This window comes from Empidonax traillii, unplaced genomic scaffold, assembly GCF_003031625.1.
Source record: "Empidonax traillii isolate 1590-97213 ecotype Southwest subspecies unplaced genomic scaffold, ASM303162v1 scaffold249:size1902748, whole genome shotgun sequence".
In the NCBI taxonomy this organism is placed as follows: domain Eukaryota; kingdom Metazoa; phylum Chordata; class Aves; order Passeriformes; family Tyrannidae; genus Empidonax; species Empidonax traillii.
In genome coordinates, this window is record NW_020955442.1 from 1,073,504 (window position 1) to 1,097,982 (window position 24,479).

The 24,479-nt window shown below is 40.8% G+C and overlaps 1 protein-coding gene across 14 annotated transcripts in view; it reads right to left on the minus strand.

The window, feature by feature from the left end:
- CTNND2 (catenin delta 2) overlaps nt 1-24,479 on the minus strand; it is a 644,208-nt gene that overhangs the window by 262,444 nt on the left and 357,285 nt on the right. For 8 of the 14 annotated variants that reach the window (XR_003571787.1, XM_027889022.1, XM_027889019.1 and 5 more), the window contains 2 exons: nt 23,787-23,959; nt 14,046-14,613 (listed from right to left, as the gene is read on the minus strand). Coding sequence is in view for 13 of the 14 variants with exons in the window: in XM_027889022.1 (XP_027744823.1) it covers nt 14,046-14,613; nt 23,787-23,959 (741 nt within the window). In the remaining variant the exon portion in view is untranslated. The remainder of the gene's footprint in view (nt 1-14,045; nt 14,614-23,786; nt 23,960-24,479) is intronic. The other 6 variants (XM_027889023.1, XM_027889020.1, XM_027889025.1 and 3 more) reach the window with 2 other exon arrangements.

The window sequence follows — 24,479 nt, forward strand, 5'->3', positions numbered from 1 at the left end:
TGATAAAGCTTACTATGTCTTAAAAGAAGCATCTGGATAGTTTTTATCCCATTTAAACCTGATTTTAACCAAATACTGAAATAATTACAATCTTAAGCATATTTAAAAGGAAATAAAGCTAAAAATATTTTCTTACACTGCCCATGATTTTAGCCACACAATATGACTTTACTGCAGAGTACTGTATCAGGTATTATAATTCTAAAAATCTAGGGAAAACAGAGAAAACCCATACCAAAAATTTGTGCTTCCTACCAAGCATTTTCTTCTTTCTGCTACTGTCCTCATTCTGTTAAAAAGCATTCACCTGCTTAAAACATTTTATCAAAACTAAATTGTTAGTGGAAGAAGAGAAGTGTGACTGCAAGCAAAGAGATAAGAGGCAAAGATAGCCAGGAAGAAACAGCAGATTAAATGTGACAGACAAGTTCAGGGAGATAATTCCCATTTCATTTCTCATCTAGGGAACTGTCACTGAAGAGAGAACGAAAAACAAAGACTCCCCCAAAACAACCACTACCACACAGCAACAACAACTTGCCTTCAGCAAGAAATGAAAGTGATAGATTATTTTTTAAAAACTATTAACAGAATGATCACATTGGGTGTTGCTTTGGTTTTGATTTTGGTTTTGTTTGTTTGTTTTTTTCCACTCCCATCTCTTAAGTGCTGCCTCTTCCATGGCCCTCAACCCTGCCAATTTTACAAAAATGGAAAAGAAGTCCTGTGCACGAATGGGACAGATACTGCAATCTGGTGATACAAATCACTGTTCCTAACTTTCCTGCTCACTAAGCACTTTGACTGAGGGCTGAGTGCCTCAGCAACAGGATGATGTTACTAAGCAACACTGCCAAGCAGCCACGCATAAGCTGTTTGAATAGTTCACCACAGGTTCATGACAATTGAAAACAATATCAAGCCTTTTTAGCAGAAAACAACTTTGAAGTTTCACTAAATAACTTGATCTTAGAAAAGATAAAAGTTTATTATTTCACATTTTGAACTGTAAAAGCTTATGTTAGCTCTATGCTAATAATGCAGGTGCAATAGATACAATTCAGCAAGCAAAGGAAAGAAATACTAGTGTATTCGGTGAGACGCGCCCCAGAAGCAAATATCCAGGAAAAAAATCCCTCTACAGGATATTCTGTGAAACCTTACAGTGAACGCTTCTCTGACAAGAATTGTAAATCCAAGAGAAGAGCAGTGTGTCCTTAACTCCCCAAAGCTAGGTCTTCCTTGCTCCCCTGAGACACAAGGCTGTACCATAAGGCAAACTTGGGGACTCAATTTCTGCTCCTTAAGCAGCAGAGTAGGGTAAACATCCGAAACTCCATAGATCTTTGTATGGCTAGAGACCACTTCCAGCAGCATGAATGATTTGCTAAAAAGTGCTTCTGCCTCCAGCAAAACAAATCAAGCACTATTGCACTAATACCTGCCAGTGAAAACTTAACTTCCTGATCATGCTTAACACTGTGGAAAAGCATAGCATCTAAAAAAAAAGCAATTCTCAACCTTCCCCCAAAGTGAACATCAGCTCAGTCAACCTTAAATGGTGCAAGTTCTCACAGCAGCTCTGGTGCAGGGGGAAGGGGAAAGCCTTTCCACATCAGCTCTTCGCTGCACACAGAACAGAAAGAATATCTAGAGCTTAAATCCAACTGGAAGTGAAAGTCTCGAGATTTTCAGAGAACTTGACAAGGAAGGTGCTTTGTGGAACAGTGGTTCCCAAAGGCACAAAAAGTCACTGTGTAACACTGTGGAAAAGATAACACCAGAAAGCAAAAGTCAGTTGGGTAATGAAGTGTCAAGTTTGCCCAACTACAGTATTCCTCAACTGGCTTTTGTGGGAAATTTGAATTTTTAACTAATTGTACAGTCATTCCTGGCAGTACACAGTTCCAGCAGGTGGTTTCTTGCTAACAGGGAAGAGGCAAAAAGATTGTTCCCATGAATCCTGACCATACACGCACCTTTTCTAAAGTATTAACTTATCATGAATATTGTTCATACTTCTTTTGCAAACCTATGTTCCAGTCTGATAGATACAGCTGAAATCCAAGACATCACACCTGGGGTTTGTTCACAGAAGAGTGTTTTCAACGTATCTCTTGCAATTCCTTTTACTACAAGACTGCATATTATTAGACGTGTGAACAATATTAACTTTTGGAAATTTTATTGGTAACACTTTGTATTCAAACTTGCCTTTCTCTAAGAGAATAGAGAAAAGCATCAGGTAGCACTGTTCTTTTATGTAAAGTTACCTTTGACAGAACATTAAACACTTTCTCCTACCCATGTCTGTCTCCTCCTCAGTGAATGTTTGCTTGCAGTCCCCAGTTTCTAGAATTCACCAAGACATGAGATATAAGTCTGTAACATTCCAGGAGAAAAAAATGGAGTCATTATCTTTGCCTTTTTTTTTCAAGAAAGGGAAGACATCTCTGGATATTCTGTAACACACTGTATTACTCACTAAGTTTTCATTATCCATTTGAGACTCACTGCATTTAAAACATGAGAGTTAAAACATGTAGCTTTTATTAAATGCATACATGATCAATTTGAATGGAATCTAACTAAAGAATTTACTTATGCCTGCAACAAAGTTTAGACCAGCAATTATTCACTCTTACAGTTATGCTCAATAGATTATCATACCATTATTCAAGCTGATTTTAGGTTGTTTTCATTATGTACACATTGAGACCTCTATTAAAACACTCAAAATAATCTCCTATTATTCAAATCGTTATAATCTAAAGCAATTCTAACAGGCTTGCTCTAAATAAAAGAAACGCTGAGCGTAGAGACAAAGAAAAGGACTACTGTTACCACCATGACATGAGTAGCTTAAGGACTTAAGCAAAGTTTACGCTGGAAGAGTCACTGTATCCCATAAAATAGAGTTTTCTCTTTTAATTCATTATGCTTACTAATAAAGAAATCACAAAATAGTATGCATTTAGAATCCTACTCCCAAAAATTCAAATATCTCATGTAAATCCTTCCACAATAAGCAGCAAGCAAAGGAAGAAATGGATGGCTACAGGTTTGGGTTTTTTTAACAGGAACTTAAAGAAAAAAAGAGAGACAACAGAAGAAAAGAAACAAAACTAGCAAAACGGACTATGCAATGTACTGTTAAATCTCACAAATTCAGATTAACCCTGAAAAGCATGGCAAGGAAAGGACCGCAAACTGAAAGAGTCCTGTCACTCCAGGAGAGAGTCCATGCTAAAACAAAGTGGTCATGACAAATGCTGCAGGAGACAAATGGTGAAAGCAAGTCAGTGGCAAAAAGAAAGCAGATCTAAGATAAGGAGCCTCAGAAATGTGTTCAGGGCAGTTCACTGGAAGCCTTCTGCTTCAAAACAGTCTTTTAAAGTAATTTCAATTAGAAGAATGAGATGCGTGGTCCAAAGGGACAAACACTTGAGGCATTCTGAACTGTCACTTAGTTCCTAGTTATTCACAAATGCAAATTGACCCAATTTGCATACCAAATGGATGCCTTACCTGTGAAGCCAACAATTCCATGACCATATGGCCGGCTGAAGACATGTGCATTAAGTTTTGCCTGATTTTACCAAAGCAGTCCAAAATCTACCGCAGACTGAAAAAAGCAGTGACATCACAGCCTTGAAAAACTTTGGAGAAAAAAAGATTTTCAGCTAAAACAGTTAATTCTTGAACTCCTGGACTCACAAGATAGGAGCTTAAGCTGGGTAGGACACAAATTAAATTACTTTGGAGGAGACTGTTCAGTTGCATTCAGCATTAGCTTGATTCTTGCCAAAAGCAGCTCAAGATGCAACACAGAAAAGGATGACATGAGCTAGACAGGAACTTCAACTTCAGACTGGAAGAAATGCAAAATTTTGATGAATAAACCTTGAAAACTTTGAAGCTTGCTCAGAGACCAGACAAAGTGCAACTGTGGCCCAAGGGTCATTTTATTCAATTGAAACTGGTTTCAAATCTTTTGAGGGGAAAAAGGAGGAGCACTAGCTCACAAAAATCCCACATAATGTTTGGTTAGTCAAAGCCCCAAAAGCAAAGAGTGCTGGTGAAAAAAAACTACTCAGAAGACACCTTTTGGTCACACTCCTGTTTTTGGTCAGAGATGAATCACAGAACTATAAAAAGGTGTGGATTGGAAGGAACCTTAAGGATCATCTAGTTCCAACCCGCCCTCTCCACCATGGGTAGGAATGTGCTATCCTAAAACCTGCCAGGGGCTCAAATAATCTTGTCTTTTAAGAAAGACTGGCAAATCCTTCATCAAATTATTTATTCTTGCCAGGATTCAGCAGTCTTAGTGCATAACCTCTGTTTACTAACAGCAGCTGTATGACCTAGCAGCCTTTCCTCTGTTAAGAAAAGAAGGAAACATAGCAAGTCAGGTATATGTACAAGAAGCTTCTTCATTTCTTGATCATTCATGCAGGACAGTTCAGAAGAGAAGACAGCTGGAAAGAGTCCCTCTTGCCTACACAGGGTCACAGCTGTATACAGTTCACCATACAGGACAAAGTTCTAACTCTATATAACGCTCCCAGTATTGCTTGTTATGTGATTAAGCCATGAAATATTCTATTATGTTACCAATACAGGTGGCTGAGATGTGCTTACTCAAGCAGGTCACATGGGTCTTCTCCTACTCTTGTTTGAAGCCAAAGATACAGAGTATGTAACTACCTGTTAGGTGCATTATTACCTTGGCTCCAATTCTATTCTTTCCCTCCAATCTGTAAAACTCTTTCTACACAGGATTTCTCTCCCTCTCTTTGGAAAATACCTCTTAATATTCCACTATCAAGAAGTTTCCTTGGCTTATTTCAGTGTTTTCTGTCAAGATCATAAAATGAAAAAGTATTTTTCAAGTGGCCAAAAGAGTCCTCCTTGTGGGACTTTCTTAGTAGCACCCTTCCTTTCCATTACTTCCATTTTCAAAATGCCAAACTGACAATGTTCCTTTACCCAGGTGCCTGCCCAACTACAATCTTGGAAGAATATCCATCTTCTCCAGCTTAACTAAACATTTCCCAAGTGGCATTACAGAAAATGTGTGCTCAAAGCCCTGACAGGAAATAGAAAGACGTCAGATATAATCTAAGAAAAGGTCAGTAAGCAGGTTATTCCAGTACAATCTCTTTTTGGAGAACTCATGTTGCAAATTATCCCATTAACCATTTACTACTTTCATGTCTTGTATCATCCTAGCAGTTTTTTGTTGTAATGTCCAAAAAGCACTGTTATTAGCTGGTCTCCAATTTTTCTTTTACTCAGATCTCCCTTTCTTCAGGGCATATTAGCCCTACACACAAAGGGCTGTCATCTTGTCTCCCTCCACCTTCTTCCTTCCCTCCCCCTGCCTTTCTTCTCCCCCCTCCCCCGCCCAAGTATCTGAAAGAGTCCAACTCAGCCTCCTTTGCAGACCATGTTCCCAGAACTTTGAAGAGCTCATGACACCTTTTGGTGAGCAAATGTGAACATGACTGTACCCCTGTTGAACCAGGATGCTCAGGGAAGTTGTGGGTTGGGAAAGACCCCATGGAGAGGTGTCATTTTGCTCTCCAGTCACAGGAAATCTCCCTGGGTATTAGAGGGTCACAGCTCCTTCTCCGCCCTTCCTTTCCTCACAGGCAATGCTCCTGTAACTCAGGGACAGTTTTAGTTCTATGATCAAAAGGTTTTACCACCTGAGAGTAGCAGAAGTGTCTAGTTGATAAAAGGGATGGTTTGCACCCAGATTGGACAGAGAGGGTAAAGGAAGATATAGGCATAAACTATAGAGGAAGTAAATACAGAAAAACAAATGCAGTAAGGGGAGAGTGGCCCGAGATCTAAAACCACTTGTATTCCAACTAATATACCACTTTTCTGTTATAGAATGATAAATGATTTAGATTGAGAGAGACCTTAAAGATTATCTAGTTTCAAGTCCCTGCCATGGGCAGGAACACTACTCATCACTTACAGTGTGTAAGTTGCAACTTGATGCACTTATTAAAAATCTATGTGATCTGACTAGCAGTTTCATATGCCATGCCTTATAATTGTAAGATTAGTCATCACTTGGTCCTCATTTCAGCATATTAAATTCTGACTTTTGCTTCTAACCACTTATGAAAATGTACAGTTCCTTGAATTCATTATCATCAGACAGTATCTCTGTCCTCTCCAATATCATTTTTATATAAAACAAGTATTCTGTTCTGGGTCCATATCTAGGTGATCTTCAAATTTGACCCTATGATTTTGGGAAAATTGCCTCATTTATCTCCCATGATTGGTCATAGATCAAATTTGGTACAGTGTAGTTTCTGGCAGCTGCTACCACTGACAGGGAATATGTTTTACATACGGGCGCTCTGCATCTAGCATGGGCAGACATGGGTATCTCCCCACTCAAGTTCTGGTGTTAAATGAAGGGAGCCTTTCTCAACTGCTCATTTTCCAATCTTCTTCCTGCCATAGTTACTTACTTTTGATCAGAGGTACCTTCACTGCTTTAAAGATGGTGCGTACACACAAAAACCATAAAGCTATTAGATAACTCAAGAAATGAATGCTTACACTACTAATGAGCCACATACTGACTTTCTAGATCTCAGCCACTCCATCTACTGCAAACAGTTTCTGTGCAACAGCAACTGGAAAAGATATGTTTTCCACCACAGTAAAAATGAAGGACATGTTTTCACTTCTCAGAAATACCTGAACACCAAGATGGACCAAAGATTTGTAAGTTTTTATCAATAATTTTGCAATAAACATTTCCAGACTATTGGATAAGGCCTTGCAACAGGGTTTCAGATGCTGAGGAAGCTACAGTTTTCACATGTGCCTTCTTTCCCCAGTGCACAAGTAAGACAAGCACAGTCATCCTAAGTTAGATCATACAGCATAAGCAAAAATTTTCACTGATGCCACAAAAGCCTGAGTATCTGAAATTTGATAGAAGGGGACCTTGCCATTGCCTTATAATCCCTACCCCCTACAACAGCACTCCCTTCTGCTCTGAAAAAGTGAGTTTGAGGCCAAAGACAGAATCATACTCCTGGCATATGAAGTGGACAACAGATACATGAGGACACTATTGAGATCTGAAGGCAAAAATGGGGGGTAACAGGCACAGACAAGACTCAGCCTCACTGGCATGCCCTTAAGACCCAAAAGTTTGGACTTATAATCGCTTATGAGGGCCTAGTCCCTTCCTAGAATCTCACATATTAAACAGAATACAAATCAATGTAACCAAGACACGGCTGTATCAGAGGGTGTGCCAATGCTGGTTAAAGTATTTCCACTGCTCTAATGTAAGTTCCATAAAAATGAGGTTCCTGAACCGCTGCTCTTTGACTTCATATATTCCACTGGATTTCAGGAGCCAAGAAAATCTGACAGACAAATTCAAGCTCCTTGGATTAACCGTCCTTTGCTAGGGACACACACTTCTCTGATAGCTTTTTGCCCAACTTCATCTCCTCCTTATGCTCCTGCTCAACAGGTATTTAACCAGAGATGTTTTAAACTCTGCTCTGATGCTTAAGAAATTCCTTCAAGCGACTTACATGCTTACATTTGAATCCTGGCCTTCTCAGGAACACTGCTAAATTTCAGGACCAGAGGCCAGCAACCATGTGCCTGGTTACAAGCAACAGCACAGGCCTTAGTAAGTCCCAGAAGCATATTCACCTCAAAGCCCAGAAACAGCCACTGCCAGTCAGTTTCCCAGTCATTAAGTTAAAATAGTTGCAGCTTCATATGAGTTGAATCTACTTTCAGCAACGTTGCAGACTGGTACTCTTTGCTTAAAAGCTTGCTAGTTTGCAATATTCTTTGATTTCACACCCCTCTGGAATGCCATCAGGACAACCAGTCAAATGATTTCCACTATCAAGAATGGGAAGCAAAGGGAAAGGTTGTGGTCAGTGCAAGAAAGGACCCAAGTTTAGGCATCTTTCTGCTGTTTGCTCATGCTGAAAGCCAAAGCTCATGCTCATTAGCTCAAAGACATATCCATGCATACGGGGCCTCTGCTTTTGGCTCTTGCCAATTACTCCTCTCCTACAAGCAAATAATTTCATGTAAGTTGGATCTGAAAGATATAGGAACAAAAATCATGGCAAGAATAAGATATTTCAAAGCCTTTCACCTTATTCCTTCTGCTTTTTTGCTGTATACTGTCCATTCTGGATACCTTGTCCAACTTAGAATTGAGTGCTATTGTAAATGGTTGTAACAAATAGAAACATACCTATCACTGAAGATATAAGTAGAACTAGCAGCAAAGAAAAGCTAAGTGAACAACGAGTTGTGTATTTGTATCAACTCCAAACCAACATCAGTATAGCTAACCTTCAGGTTACAATGTGGAAACAAGCAACTTTGTATCAGAAAGATACCAAAGTCCAAGTGTCTGATTAATATCTGAAATAATACTTGATATTATTCAAAATCTTACATTTGGATTTCTTGTCTGAAAAAAGTCTCAAAAAAAAAAAAAAAAAGGTAGAATGAAAAAGAAAAAAAAATATCCTAGAACTGCAGCATCTGTCCCAGAACAAAGAAGCATTAACAGTGTTCTCATGTGTAAAGGTTCTGACAGCAGATAAAGGAATTTTCCAGCTAATAAAAGCAAAGGAAAAAAATTAGAAAAAATCTATGGAAAACTACTTTGGTTAAAATTAATGAAGCAATTTTCTTCTCTAAAAGAGATACTCAGAGGATTCTGTAAAAATACAAAACAGTTACGGGAAACAACTGAGTGTCCTTTTTGTTATGATCAATCATATAGATAGTCCAAATCCTGCAGCTTATCTTAATGCCAGAAAAATCCAAATATTTTTCTTCCTTGACTGCCCAGAGAAGTACAATGGTACATTATATCTAGACTTTTATTAGCTCAGCCCTGTGTCTCAGGTGGGGATTTGAAGGCACAGAGAACTTTTAATTCTGGGGTGATTTAGATTCACTTTGTCTGTAATTTAACAGTAATGCAGCCATTCTAGCATAAATATATAGTGCGCCACCATTTACTGGAGAATTCTAACATTTAGCCAAATAATTTTTAAAAAAGGCAATTATCAAGTGATGTACAGACGATCCAAAATCTTCATGCAATCAAAAAGAAACTTAAATCCAAGCTAGTGGTAATGTACATGAGTTATCCCATACAGAGTTGCTGAAGCAACTATGATTACACACTGAAATGCCAAAACATGTCAACACTCAGCATCAAATAAAAGTCCTGCCATAAATCTCAACAGGAAATCAGGGTTCAACACATCATATGCAATGAAAAGCTTACAGAAGGAGAAAGGGCAAAGTAAGGTCCTCAGCAAAGAGGGAGAAGAGTGAGACAAAACAGATGAAAGAGCAGAAGGAACCAATTAAGACACTGATAAACTTAGAACTTTTTGCTCATTAAAGCGGAAAGCATATTTTATGTAATAACCCATGCCACATTTTTATAAACCAGTGTTATTTTACTGTTAATACTACACATGCATACAGACAGTCTTACTCTGAAAGGAAAATTCATTTTGATTTTACAGAGAACTGAAAGAAGATTATATTTATAAACACTAGGCTGAGCACTGAAGCTTTCAGCAGCAGTGGCACCAGGGCTGTGTAGAGGGATGCTGCAGCTCCTGTTTCAGCGGAACATATCACCACTACATGAAGAATAGCTGTATAACACTCTTTCCACCTAACACTGTACAAAGTGATTCACACCAATACTCATTTCTTAAACTTTACCTTTTAGAACAGCTTATGAAGCATGATGCAGTCTTGAAACATAATTATCTTCCTCTTTTTTTTTTTTTTTCTTTTTTTTTCCCTAATAAAGCAATGCATAAAATTACTTTCTACTGCCTTAGGTGTCCCTACTTTTCCCTAAGCCTGGATGAAGAGACAGGAGTGGCTCTGTAGGGACTGCTCCCATCACATAACCTGAGGCACAAAGTACCTCAAGGGCACACTTTGACTGCCTCCTTTCCCTTTGCTCCTAAATAAACTCAGTACTCCTCTAGTACTGTCTATCTGATTCTGCCCAGCAGGAGATGCTTCAAGAGAACAGGAAGAATGGGCACCCATGTGACAACCTGCCTCCTGAAGGGATGTTTCTACTGCTTGCTGTCTTACACACTTCTTCTTCCAGGCAAAAAGGGCTGCTTTGGTGAGTTTGGCTCACAGCAGCACTCTGCAGCTCAGTCTAGGTGTGGAAGCTACAAGAAGGTATTTACAAACTGTGCTTTCTAGATTCGAATTGTTGCTTGAATAGATGACTGAATATGCTTTGGAGTGGTGCAGAGCAGAAAAATACTTTTAAAACTGTAATTGCAGATCATAGCAATGAAGCAGCTAGACTAAGAATAAACACAGCAAGTGTACACTCACCAGAATCACTATATACACATGTACACACATACCCATCCACGCACATACTTGGCAATGGCAACAGCTCAAGTATAACTAGACTAAAAGCCATTTCTGAAGACGTTTCTAAGGTTACTCGGTTAAAACTGAGTCATTGCATGCTGTTGCATGTCTCATTTGAAATTCAGGATGAAGTCTAAGAATTGCCATTTTTATAATTTCAAGTTGTTTCATAATCGACTTTGTAGGAAATTAATATAAAAAATGCCATCTCTTCAGTTAAGTCTTACACAGATTATGTTTTGGGCAATCTTTGTAACTTTTGATTTCAGTCTTTTTAAAAATGGATCATATCTGAATGTCTTCTCTTTCAAATACCTAAGGCTGGCAGTGATACAATTTGGTTTGTTTAGCACACGGAAACCCAGTAGTACTCATGAACTAGACAGCTCCAGGACAAATTTCTGATATAATGCAGAAATAATTAAAACAAATGTATTATTTGTATTTCCAGTAATTACTACAAATAATAAATTTTTTATTCCCAGAGATTAAAAAAAGATTACTTCATATAACATCATCCCTGTGATGACACATACATACCAATATAATTTCACATTAATCACAGCAGGCAAACCATCAATCAGTGCAATGTGACAACTATTCTCCACTTCTCCTCCTCCTCTCTTGAAAAAAAAAAAACAAACCCCAACAAAAAACAGCAAACACACCACCAAAACAACAACAACAACAAAAAGAACAAATAAAACAACACAAAAAAACCTCAACTCATCTTTGGATGTTGTGAACAAAAAGTAAAAATGTTATTTATTGAACATTAGCCTTATTCGCCTTTCAAAATACAATTGCATGCTCTCCCTCTCAATGGATTTGATTTTTAACATAATGACTGAAAAGCTCCTGCAGTAATATAATATACATACAACTCAAATACTAAACCTGTTCTGAGCAAAAATACCCATAGAAAAAAAAAGAATAAAGGTTGCTTTAGTAGTATCTGTACCATCTGATCCTGCCTAGCTCTAGAGCATATGTTAATTTTAAGCCCCTGTGTAGTCCATAGACTTCAGGGAATCCAGTGAAAGTCTAGAAGATTAGTCAGGCACTTAACACTGCTAGCAAATGTGTAATTCCGGGATGGCAGGGAGGCCATGAGGAACAAGCTTCAGAATGGAAACGGAAAATAAGGGGTGGGAGCACACAATAGGAATCCTTTGCAAAAGAATTGGTCATGTGATAGAGCTCCTTTCAAGGACTACTTGAAAGGCATGTCACCACTGGGGGGGGGGGGGAAGGTATTTATTAACTTATTGTTGCTTACACTGATTCTTTTCGAATAGCAATACTATCTCTTCATTTCTGCCACCTAATACTTATTCAGATTACAGGATTTTCCATTTGTTATAAAATAAAACAAAGAGAGGTTTTGCATATCTTAAAGCAAATCCTTATGAAATACAATGACTCAGGAGATTGATATATTTGTTCTGGTCAACCCAACACTCAGAAAAATTCATGCTGTTTATCAATTTTTACAAACTAAACAGGAAACTCAAATGATCAATCACTATTTTGCTTCCATACAAAAATCCCCACAAAAATACACCAGCCACTTCCTAAATGCATGTATGTATAAGCTTTTCCCTCACCAAAGCCACAAATCAGTGAATCGAGCAACCCCCTGCAGTAGGCTTTAAAAAGACGCAGGTTATGCAAGATGCAGAAGAACTCTTATCAATAGCGTTTGTTTAAAAGCAGTCCATGAAAACGAATGTCAGTTTCTTAACTTTTATTCAAATTGAAGTAGAAGGCCCTATTAGGAATGCCTGTAGAATCACTAATGGCCAAAAAACCTAAATTCACATCACAACTTGGATCTAGACTAGGACAAAGAGCTTCTCCAACACCGTAGCACCTTAAGAGTTATTATGATGGACTTTAAACCCTACAGAAACAAGTTCTGACTAAGCTATCATCACAGATTTGATGCTGCAATGCTGTCAAAGATGCCTTCTTCTTCAAAAAAACACAAAACAAACAAACAAACCAACCAACCAAAAAAACAAACCAAAACCCCAATACCATACAGATTCCATTGCTAAAAGTATATAAAACAGAAAAATGGACCATGCCTGTTAGAAACTTCCCAAATCAAGACTTCTATCCTAGAACAAAGATAAGAAAAATCAGGAAAATACTGGTAGTTCATAGCCACAGGTATATAAGTTCTAAATTGATTTTTTTCTCTGTTCTTTGATGCTGACAGGTCCCTCCATGCCTTTTTATACCCCAACAACTTTTGCTACAGGACGAAGTTAGAAAACGCCATTAAATAAAAAGTCTGTGGCAATTCTAAATTTTCAGTTTTCTCTTTACAAAGGCAGTATTTTATACCTGTGGCCAAGAGTATGATGGACTACAATGGGGGAAGTTTGACTAATATAACTGCTAAAAAAACCATTTTGTATTTTAAGCTTGACTATTTGACAACAGGCTTGATGTAAGTGCCCCAAGATCTCCATTTTAGCATTATTTAGTGATTCTGTTGCTTTACACTTTCTAAAATTTATATATATATATATATATAAAAATATATATAAAGTTTCTAAATCCCTGTCCTTTAAGTATGAAAAAGCCCTCCATCAAATAGTTTTACAAGGAGATAGATTACTACCGTTATTTTATTATCAGTTAATTCAATGTATATGTTTAGACACATTGGAATTATATAGGATGCTAACAACAGCTGGAGTGGGGGAGGGGAGATGGGTAAGAGGAGAAAGGGGGATGAGATCTTAACTCCAGTAAGAAACTTGTGTACCTGACCGATAAACTCAGCTAAACTTCTTTATGTATCCTATTTATCTTCAAATCTATTTATGTCACAGAAGAGAACATATGAGCATAGCAGCTGTTACTATAGCAATGAAACTGGAAATTTTGAGAACACAAAAAAACCACCCCTTGAAGGATGCTCAGTTTAGCACAGAGATGGTTTAGAGAACAGCACACCAGTATCTCACTTCTTAGGATCTGCTCAAAGTCTGCGGTTACAGAGACATTAAATCAGCTGTAACTGCCTGTTCCCCAAAGAGCACTTGAAGCCAAATCACCGCTACCTATTACTCGTCACGACTCGGTACACCAGGAGTTCCTGCTAAGTAACCCCAAACTTGTCAAGTACGCCAGAATCGCCTGTAAATCCGGGGATGCGCGATTCTTTGCAAAAGGCTCACAGGTTCTGATCGCGGCAGAGAAGGGATTCGCCATAGTAACAAACCCGCACCGCGGGTCACAGCGGGGAGCTCGGCGCGGCGAGCCCCGCACCCCTCCCGGCACCACGCACACCTGCCCGGCGCCGGGAAGGCGGGACGAGCCGGGAGAAGTCAGGTACTTTCCTCAAGCAGCAGGCAGGCAGTCTGCCTCTACGGGCACGAACCGAGATGAAACCCACCCACAATCCTCCTACATTTACCGGATTTCTTTCAAACCCACCCCGCTCCCCCCCGCCTCTCCCCGGCCGGCGGCCCTGCCACCCCGCCTCCCGTCCTTCGCCCCCCACCGCCTCTGCGCACCCCCCGTCCCCCGCCGCGGACCCGAGGCGCTGCCGGCCGCGGTTTTACCTGCGAGGGAGCCGGGTCTCTGCAGGGTGGCGGTGGCGTACAGCTCCTGGGAGTGCTTGCTGTACTGATCGGCAGCGTGAACCAGCCGCTTGGTAGGCGACAGGGTGGCGTAAGTGCCGATGGTGGAGCTTAACTGGTGGATAGGAGAGGAGGAAATGTTAGACTGGACGGTGGGCGGGGAGGTCACTCGGATGGGGGACGGCGACAGTCCCGCCGAGGAGACGACGATGTTGATGGGCGAGCTGGTGCTGTAGGACTTGGCCAGGCGGCTGGGGGACTGCTTCGGGGAGGAGAGGCGCTGCGCGGTGGCGTAGGCGGCGCCCTCGGCGGCGGAGCCGGCCCGCGGCAGCTTGGTGGGGGAGCCGCCGGGCTGGGCTGGCAGCGGGGAGCTCACCCGCTGCGCCGGCAGCGTGGAGCTGGCGTAGTAGAGCGCGGCGGCGTGCTGGGGCTCGGGCAGGTGGAAGGCGCTGCCGTGGCTGGGCGCGAAGGGCTCCCGCGGCTGCGGGGCGGCGGGCGGCGGCGGCGGCTCCGGGCCGCCCGGGTGGGCGCCGCGGCCCCCCGGGCCCTGCTGCAGGAAGGAAAGGCAGAGGCGTCAGCGGGGGGCGGCGGCGGCGGGGGGCGCCCCGCTCACCCCGGCCCTGCGAGGGCGGGGGCCCGCTGGCCGGGGAAGCCCCCCGGCCGCCCGCAGCCCCCTCTGTGACCTCGAAGCAGGCCGGCACCCGGCGCCCGTGGGATTACGGGGCTCGTTAATCTGCTAAAGCATTCCCAGCCTTTGAGGGGGAAAAAAAAACCTGCCGCCGGCTCGGGCCCAACGGCGTCGAAAGTCCTCCCGACAGCTGAAGCCGGCACTCGGCCGTGGGGCGCAGCGCTCCGGGGCGCCGGAACGCACTCGCCTACCGACCCCTAAACCAGGCAGAGGTTAGCCCCGGCTCAAATAAATACATGCATAGAGTTACGCCCGCGCCCCTTTATTCTGCGTACATTAGAGAAGAGCAGCCGAAGCCACGGAAAGGGCTTTAATGGAGTAACTTTCCTCGGTTTCCAGCAATCTCTGTCCGCACGAGGAGAGGCACCACGTCGGACGGGGGCAGGCACCGCACCGGGGATTCCCTGTCCCCGGAGGCAGCAGGACCGCGGCCCCAACCTCGTGTAAAGGGGCGGAGGGAGGGGAATCCCGGGCCAGTCCTCGCCAAGCCCCGCCGGCAGCACGGAAAGCGGCCGCCTCGTACTTATTTACGCTGCACGAAAGGGGCGGGTGGTACGGGAGGAGCGGCCGGGGCCGGGCCCTCCCCCGGACCGCATCCAGCGGAGAATCTGCATCCGGATGGAGGGAGGGAGGGAGCTCCCCACACGGACCGGCTGGCCAAGAGCAAGGCAGCGCTAAGTTCCTCCGAAGGGCAGTAATTGAAGGGGGCTGGGCAAAAGGAGCGAGCGAAAATCCTCGGGAGATGCTGCCTATGAGAAATTTCGGTTATGTGCCTGAGCAGCTTCTGGATCCGCAGAGGATGGAGCTCGCCCTCACACACAGACGGCTTCCTCTTTTTTTTGTTGGGGATCTTAAGCTCGGGAGAACATCTATGAATCTGGTAACATTAAAATCCTCTCATAACTGCCCCCCGCAGTGAGCGAGAGCTCAGCACTCTGTTGGAAGATGCACTCTTGGATTCAGATACTGTGGGGTTTTTTTGTTTTGTTTTGTTTTGTTTTCCTGGTTATGCAGGGGATTTACTTGAAACCTCAGAAAGCGCTCCGCATCCTCAGAATAGACAGTGTAGTTTGAATCGGTGTGACCAGTGCTTTGCAGGAACACACGCACACCTCAGTTACTGATTTCGTTAGCGAGAAGAGGCTTTAAAATGCGAATAATGAATTTTGTGACTCAATTCAAAGAGGTGTGATGAATGCCAAGAGCAGCATTCTTATACATTTAAATAACAATGTGGGTTTTTTAGTAGCGCCCTACAGAAAAAAAGAAAAGCAAGTAGGCAAGCAAAAGCACCATGTTCCTAGTATGAAATTTGATTTATTTTCACTAGGATACTCAATAAAGGATTTGGTCAGGAACCGAGGACAAGGTAACTAATTGGAGCAAAGAATAAACGAGGTTCAAAATGCCAGAAATGTGTACTTCTACCTATGTATGCCCAATGGGGACTTTTCTGTCCTTTTTTTCATCTTAAATGCCTTGCATCTAGGGGAAGAATATGTATTTTCCTAGAGAGCGACAAGAAACAAGGTTTTAGAGAAGCTGCTCCTGGTGCTTTGCTCTCAATTGTTAGTAGCATGGAAGAAGCTACAGCACTTATTGCGTTCAGGCCTCTCAAGGGAGCACTGCCAGACCCAAACCTCACTGGCTTCGGGAGGTTTTGCTCCTCATAGAGCAATGGCTTTACAGATAAATGAAGTGTAAACTGTTCCCTCGACGTGCTCTGTGTGGTAACTCCAGGACGAGCAAGTGGATCACAGATGTAAGTAGCCTGCTGTCTTTTGAATTGGACTGTTCTGATGGCAGCAGCGAGTTACAAACACCACAGCATCAAGTACAAGCCTTGACATTTTCAAAAATGGGCAACAAGTGCAAGTTGCTCGTTTGAAACACTCCTGACAAAAATCAGGAAGGCCAACTCTAGGAACATCAATGAACTTTCAAAAGCTACTTTCATGTTGAGCTACTTACCGTGTCTGCTTTAAACTGGGAAGAAGGGCTACTCTGCAACTGACTGTCCAATAATCTATTTGACAGGAGTACAGTTTTCATTTTCCAGGTTTAGACTATATGGTAACAACTTTTATAAAAGAAAAACAGGCCAGCATGATGTAAGACAACATGGACAGAACAAATTCTGCACGTAACGAAAAGTCATTCAAACCAGCTACATTATCAATTGATATTTGTTAATAAATATTACTTTTTGGACTGTTAAGTGGCATAATAATTTGTTTTGTAATAAATACTGTTCCAAAAATACAGTCTTCTGCAGTAGTACCTGTGTCTTCTGCAACACACTAATGGTAACTTGGACAGTTTTGTCTTGATCATAAGGATTTTACAAAAGTACTATAATCATGTATACAAAATTTCTTTTTCTAATCTGATTCCACACTGCTTAATGTGTCAGGGATTTAGAGTAATTAATTTCAAGTAAACCAATGTTATTCCATATTCCTAATAAATCTCTGTAAAGCTGTGGGCATTCTACAAGTACTAATTCAAAAAACCAACAAGAAAATAAAATCCCATTTCATAACTATTTGTTATATGGAGCAAAGTGTAGTGGAGGGACACAAGAATTACATGCTTAATTAGAAGTGCAGTGTATAGCCCTTCTTAAAAAGCTAAGCATTTGCTCTGTGTGAAGTAGAGAACTTTTGGATGAACACATTGCAATGAAAACATTAGCATGCAGTATTTTCTAGGATGTGACTAATCTCAGACCTGTCTTAAATGTACCATGAGGTTCTTATATTTTTTCAAAGGCACAAGTGTACAGTAACATTCTCCATGTATGTTTTCAGAGGCAAACTGTGTTTTAGTTTCTCCTTGTGTTTCTCCCAGTCTGTTGCTTAAGATATCCATACAGGCATGTCATTGTTCATCCTGCAATATGACATACTTCATATAGAAGACTGAATTACAATGGTATTTTTCCTTTTATCCGTTACTGTCAACCTGACAACAAAACTGTGTTTAAGCTAATAATCTGAGAACAAATTTGCATCCCAATTATTATATCCTCCTGCATCAACCTCTTTCGTAGAAGTGAATAAATGTCAAGGACTTTCATACTAAAGACCTATAAATAGTCATTCTAAAACACAAAGATTTCATTTTCCTAGTATCCCAAAGAAAAGTAGCCTTGCTTATTTGCATTCAATATATGGATTCTGGTATATCCTTTCTAGTAGCAGGAATTTATGAAAAAAAAGCCAAGGAGAACATTAATACAGCTATGAAAATATTTTCTTCCCCATTTAATCTTACAAAGATCATTTTCTACTGATACGGACAAAACGAGATCTGTAGAGGTCTTTACAAAAAATTACTGAGGGTATCCAGTTAGGTCCTAGGAGACTAGACAACAGTCTAACTGTTGTTTGTCTGTTCATTCAAGCATTTAATGCACTAAATTCCAGGAAAACAGCTTTTTTTTTGTTTGTGTGGATTTTTTTCCCTTTTTTTTGCAATTCCAATTGCAAATGAAAATCAGAATTGAAACAGTAAATTAACAAAAAAAGAGTAAATGAAAGACTGCAAGATAGGATTTCTGTTTATGGAGTGGAATTGAGAGGCGCAAATAACTGTGCTGACTTATTTATTCTGCAGAAAATTTTTTCATGGATAAGGAATTACAAAATCCTGGATGACTAGACAGTTTATGTGAAACTTTGGGGTCAGCTGCTGATTACTGAAACGGCAGCATGTTGATTCCTGGAGATTGCTCCCAGAGGGAAAAATGGTGTGTAACACCAGCAAAACCTGAATAGCAAAAATCTGAGAGAACAAGATGACCATTATGATGTCAGCAGGTGCAGCAAATCTACTTGATATATATCATCTATAATCCCTTCACACCATTTGCTTCTTTGAGATGTGAAAACAGAAACCCAAAACCTGTTGGGCTCTGTGTATCTATGCTGCATAATTCACAGAACTAAGACACAGAACTTCTCCCAGTGCAACCACCTGATTCTCAGAAACAGAACTAAAACCAGAAAAGCCTTCAAAGTAATTTTTTGAGAATGAGGCAATGATGCAATTTCCAGGAAAACACTGGAAAAATTTGAATCATGGTGCTAGTTACTTTTGAGAAATGATAATTTGCACTCAGTGTCATTTGTATTTCTCTGACAGGTAACAGAAGAAACAGGAAAGTTATGTTACATTTGAGTCAGTCTACATGCTCATCTTAGGTCTGCATAAGATTCTATTCACAAGCACTTTTAGTTCAGCAATAAATGCCAGCACAAGCTTTCAGCTCGTTTTGCTCTCAGGAATTTTCAGGGATCTCTTGGCCCTTAAAATCAAAACCAAGATCCTATCTCATGAATACAAACATAATCGTATGTAGCACACTGATGCCGATGTAAAGACCCTTTCTCTTGATTCTAGGGAGGATTTTCCAATTGTATGTTCAAGTTGCGTGGAAGACATCCCCCAGGCTGCTTAGGCTTTTGAATACTGGTGTGTGTTGCTAGCTTTAGGCAGAAAACTTGATCATCCTTACTAGGGTTTTCGAGAGACACCCTAAGGGTGCAGGTCTGTTTCACAATCTCACGAGCTCTTTCAGAGACTGCAAGACTTGCCAGTTTATTGAGGGCTACTTTTTTTTTCTGTTAGCCCAAAGAACGTTCCATAAGGCTTCACTCAAGGCATTACTCTGCTCTGGTCCAATGCCTCTATCAAAACTCTTATATAGGGCAGAAGAGGGCTTGGAAAATTCTTAACATTCTCTAGTCTTTGGGATGCACACTTCAGTCTTTGGGCAGGACCTGAAGGAGGGCCCTCCTTCTGCAGGACTGCTTTAGTGTCATTTATAAGTTCCTAACCTAACATCACGAAGATGCTACCTATGTTCAAATGCACTTAAACAATAATAAATGCCAGACTATCCTCTGGATCTCTCAAATATGGCCTATTCCATCTGTTTCTCCTGATTTTGTTCCATAGTTCCATCCCAAACATTCCAACACCATTAGGAAAATTTGTAAGCCTACCTCATCCTGATCTCAATGGCCACACATATAGCTGAAGGTAGATAATATTATTGTAGTTTTCTACATCCAAAACCAGAATTGTGTGAAATCCTTTCACAGAGTGTCCAGAGATGGTCAATCTCTGCTTTTAAAGCAGCAATGAAAGCTGCAATCATTACCTATTGTAGGATCAAACCAGCACTGCAGATCTTCACTACCATAAGCACTACTAGTGAATTGTTCTCTGAGTGCTGTAATAGGAGTAATCTGTCTTAAGATTTCATCTGTTTCCTTAATGACAGAAAACTTCTCATGTTCACATTTAGAATCCAGTTATTAAACATGTCATCATCTACTATATCCTACCAGAAGTTAAGAACTTATTTTAGATTTTGTCTGGGTAGTTTTTGAAGCAGCCTATCATCTTGTGGACAGAATACAGTTTCTGCTTGACAACTGAACACATTCTAGCACTCATTTGCTCATGCAGTAAATAGAGCTAGTGAGGTGTGACGGTCTGATGAATGACAAACTTATGACTTGTTTAAAGAAAAAGAGTATAGACAAGTCAGAAAATTAACTGTGAGATGGTTTGAGATTTTTTTTTTTTTAACAGCTTCATTTTACATCTACTTTTTGGTTTTTAGGGTTTTTCAATTCTGTGTCAGCTTATTCAGTCCAGAAGCATCAGGAGCATGGGACAATACACAGTAGGGATTTACCTGTGTTGCTGCCTCAGCCTCTGAAAAGACTGCAGCATTACCAAAACCTAAACAAGTCCTCATCCAGAAATGTAAACTTCCCTTTCTGTTCACTTGCAAACATGTGGCAGAACATGTTATGCTTTATATTCCTATGGTATCTACAACAAAAGATGACCACTCTCAAGATTACAGTAAACTCGGTGTCCATGACACCTGGTCATTCTCAAGTTACATTGTCTAAACAGAAGATTAACTTTTGAGCAATTCACCTGCAAAATCTGCTAGTTTTCTTTTATTAAAACTCACTACTGACTCTTCACAAATAAACCTTGTTGATTAATAGAGGATATATCAGCATCTGGACACCAAGCTTGAAAAGCTGTTTTCAGTGGGGAAGCAGAGTAATTCCCTGCCAGAGGAGCAGTTTTTGCTATGAAATCCTATTCCAGTAGCATTTAGAAGATAAAAGTTTTGTGTTCTAAAGCACTCAAAGCACAGAAAAAACTCTATGATCTATAATGAACTCCACCAAATTGACAAAAATGTTAGATTGCACTTTGCAGCACTATACAGGAAGTCCCAAGACTAATTAGTTTCTCTTTTTTATACAATTGCATTTTCACAAATTGTTCTGGCTGTCACAGCTGGCCTTGGGACTATTTACATTTTTTTGCATGCATTTGGGCTATCACTTATGTTGAGAGATAACTATATTCCTTGCACAGAAATACCAAAGGAAATTATCACAATCTGAGCAGTTTCAACTCCTGAGGCTTATTTTAATTATAATAGGGATAGCAAACCAATTCCAAGAATTGATGTTTTTTTCCTCCTTAATTGTCGGATCAGCAATGGTCATATTGAGAACTTTAGAATTTTGACTTTTGAATCTTCCTTTTCTTGGTTACCTCTTTTAAGCCTCCTTTATCTGCTTTTTATGGTGTTAATTCATAGTTTATATGATAGTCTGTTAGTAATTTCAAAATATATTTTAGTTGATCTGAAGTTGTCCGATTGCAGGATCATGGTGTGAAAAATTATTAAGTTCTCTGAGTTATTTTTCTATAGGAACAGCTACCCCACAATGTGGAGGGAAACAAGAAGAAAACCTATTTTCTGCCCTCTATACCAAGAAAACAAAGGATAGGAAAGGTTGCCTTACTAACTTACTAGTTACCTTTCTGAAGGAAACCAGTTCTCTGAGAAGTGGATGGTTCATGAGAGCTTCTCAGATCTAAGCAATGGCTTTCAGTGTAATTTCAAAGAAGGAAATCTAGATAATTATTTTTCCCCCTCCTTAAATTCATCCTTTTGTATCAATGAGAATAACAAAATTTATATGAAGACTATAACTATTTCTAACCTCTACATAACTGCATAATTTTCCTTCTTGCCTTTTTTTTAAAAATAGATTCTTTCTCCTTCCTCTCTCATTTCTTCTTTGTTTTTGCTTCTGTTGCTCTCATAACCTGCTCCCTTTTCATGGTTTTACTTTTTCCATTCTCAAGGACTTCATCACAGTCTTTCAGGTGAACCTCCAGGGTACAATGCTTTTCAGAAAGTACAACTCCAGATGACACTGTTTTTCACAACATTCACCTGGAGAAACTGCCTTCCCGTGGCATGGCTGGGTGCACTCTTTGCTATGTTGAAAAACTGTCTGGATAGCTGGGCCCACAGAGTGGTGATGAATGATGCTGCATCGAGTTGGTGGCCTGCCTCTAGTGGGGCTCCCAAAGGACAGTTTGGGAGTACTGGGGACAGTTCTGTTTCAGGAACAGTGTGGCCAGCCAGATCAGTGATCATCCCCCGGTGTTCAGCACTGGTGAGGCCACACTTTGAATCCAGTGTTCAGTTCTGGACCCCTCACTACAAGAAAGACATTGATGTGCTGGAGTGGGTCTGGCGAAGGGCAGCAGAGGTGGGGAAGGGTCTGGAGCACAAATCCTGGGAGGAGTAGGTGTGGGAGCTGGGGTTGTTAAGCCTGGAGAAGAGGAGGCTCAGTGGAGACCTCATCACTCTCTGCAACTGCCTGAAAGGAGGTTGTAGCCAGGTTGTCTCTTTTGCCAGGTAATGAGTGATAGGATAGGAGGAAATAGCCTCAAGCTGCACCAGCTGAGGTTCAGGTTGGACATCTGGAAGAATTTTTTCACTGAAAGGGTTGTTGAGTCATGATCCCTAAGGGTATCTAGAAGACATGCAGATGTGGCACTTGGGGACGTATTTTAGTGATGACCTTTGGAGTGCTGGGTTAGCAGTTGGACTCCATGTTTTTAGAGGTCTTTTCTGACCTAAAGGATTCTATGAAAAAGATGTACCTACCCAATTTGAAATTAAATTTAACTGTGCTTTATGTCATTTTTCAGTCTTAGAGGATAGGGAGCTTTTCTCAGCAAATTGAGAGAATATTGTATGACTCTCAGAATCCCAAAAACTGCAAAATGATTATAATACTTGAAATCTCTTAGCAATTTAAGGCTTTGAAATTCAAATACTACTCTCCTCTACAGAATCCTGAATTATGAAATGTCTCAGTGTCACACTGAGATGATCTGCTTTGCTGGGACGGTTAAAATCTAAACAGAGAAAATAACCTGTGATGACCAACGCAACCCAGTCAGACTTTGTTTATGAACAGAAGCATAAACACTTCCAGAAATTTTTGTCTAAGTTGAAGCTTAACTTCCTAGTGAGAGGCTTTGATGTCACAGTAAAAAGCACAAAAGGTGAGAGGCTTTAAGAGCCAGGAAGGGTCGTGTAGACAGAGAGATTTACAAAATTTTCATGAGTATCTGAAACAATCTTTCAAAATGTTTCAAATGTACAGGTGACTGTCTGATAAACTGCTTGTTTTGCAATAAAGTTATTCTTACATTTGGGATTAGGACACAGCATCAGGTGATGCATGATATCCCAAGCAAGTTTTGCATCTGGTGTCAGTGTGGTTTTGTTTTTGTTTCCTGGCACTTACTGCTTTCAGTAATATGCTCATACCAAAGCTGGCAGGTCCTAAACCTTAGTATGGGCTCCTAATCAGCACAGTCACAGAAATTTGCTTTCTAAATTAAATGCTTAAACATGCTATTACCAGAAAATATATGCAATGAGTAAGTAAAACTGGCGTGTAAATCTCCTTTTTAATCAGGACTACTTAATTACTATGCAAGTCAACCCACTACAGATTTACAAAAATCAAGATGGTAACTCCACCCTGCTGCAGTTGTGTGGAACAAGACAGAAAGCAAAGGCAGAAATTTAGGTGCAGGCAAGCACTGAACAGTTCTGTTTCCTATACTCAGCAGAAATTCAGATGTGAGATATCCCAATTGCTTAGGACACGTACCTGGCTGTAGCTCTGGATGGCACCTCTGGCCTGACTGCTGCGGGACGGGAGCTGGGCGGCTGCTGTTTCACCCAGGGCGAGGGTCTGGTTGCTGTGGTAGCTAGCTGAGTACTGGAAAGATCCTTCAGGTTTGGAATTGAGTTGGAGTGCACTCTGGGAGAGGAGGCTGGGCCCTGTGAGGACAGGATTTGAGAGCAGTCAGAAAGTCTCAGTGAAAGAGCATACCTGTATTATGTCAAGTGAACCTTGAAATTACCAGATGTATCTGGCTTCAGATTTTCAGTTTTGCTTGTCAGTAATAAAAATCACATAGCTTACTTTGTTTCTTTATCACTCAGTCATCATCATTATTGTGTTCAAGCAACAGACCATATTGCTTTCTTTGCAAGAAATGTATGGTTTCGACTGGTGAAGAAATTCTATGCTTAAACAAACCCAACTGTACTATTTGATAAAGAAATCTTGATTTTCAACTCACAAGAGTTGATGATGGCTGTTTCCCCCCTAAGGATAAGCCTTGTTTATTTCACTTAATTATATCCAGTCATTCTGCCTGGGAAATGCTAACTTGTCCCTCCATGGGCCCCCAGCACATTACATCTATTGATTACTGCCACTCTGTCCTATGCACACAGTGATGTAATACTTTGGTGCCTGTAGGGATGGATGGCAGCCTTTAAAATAATAATTGCT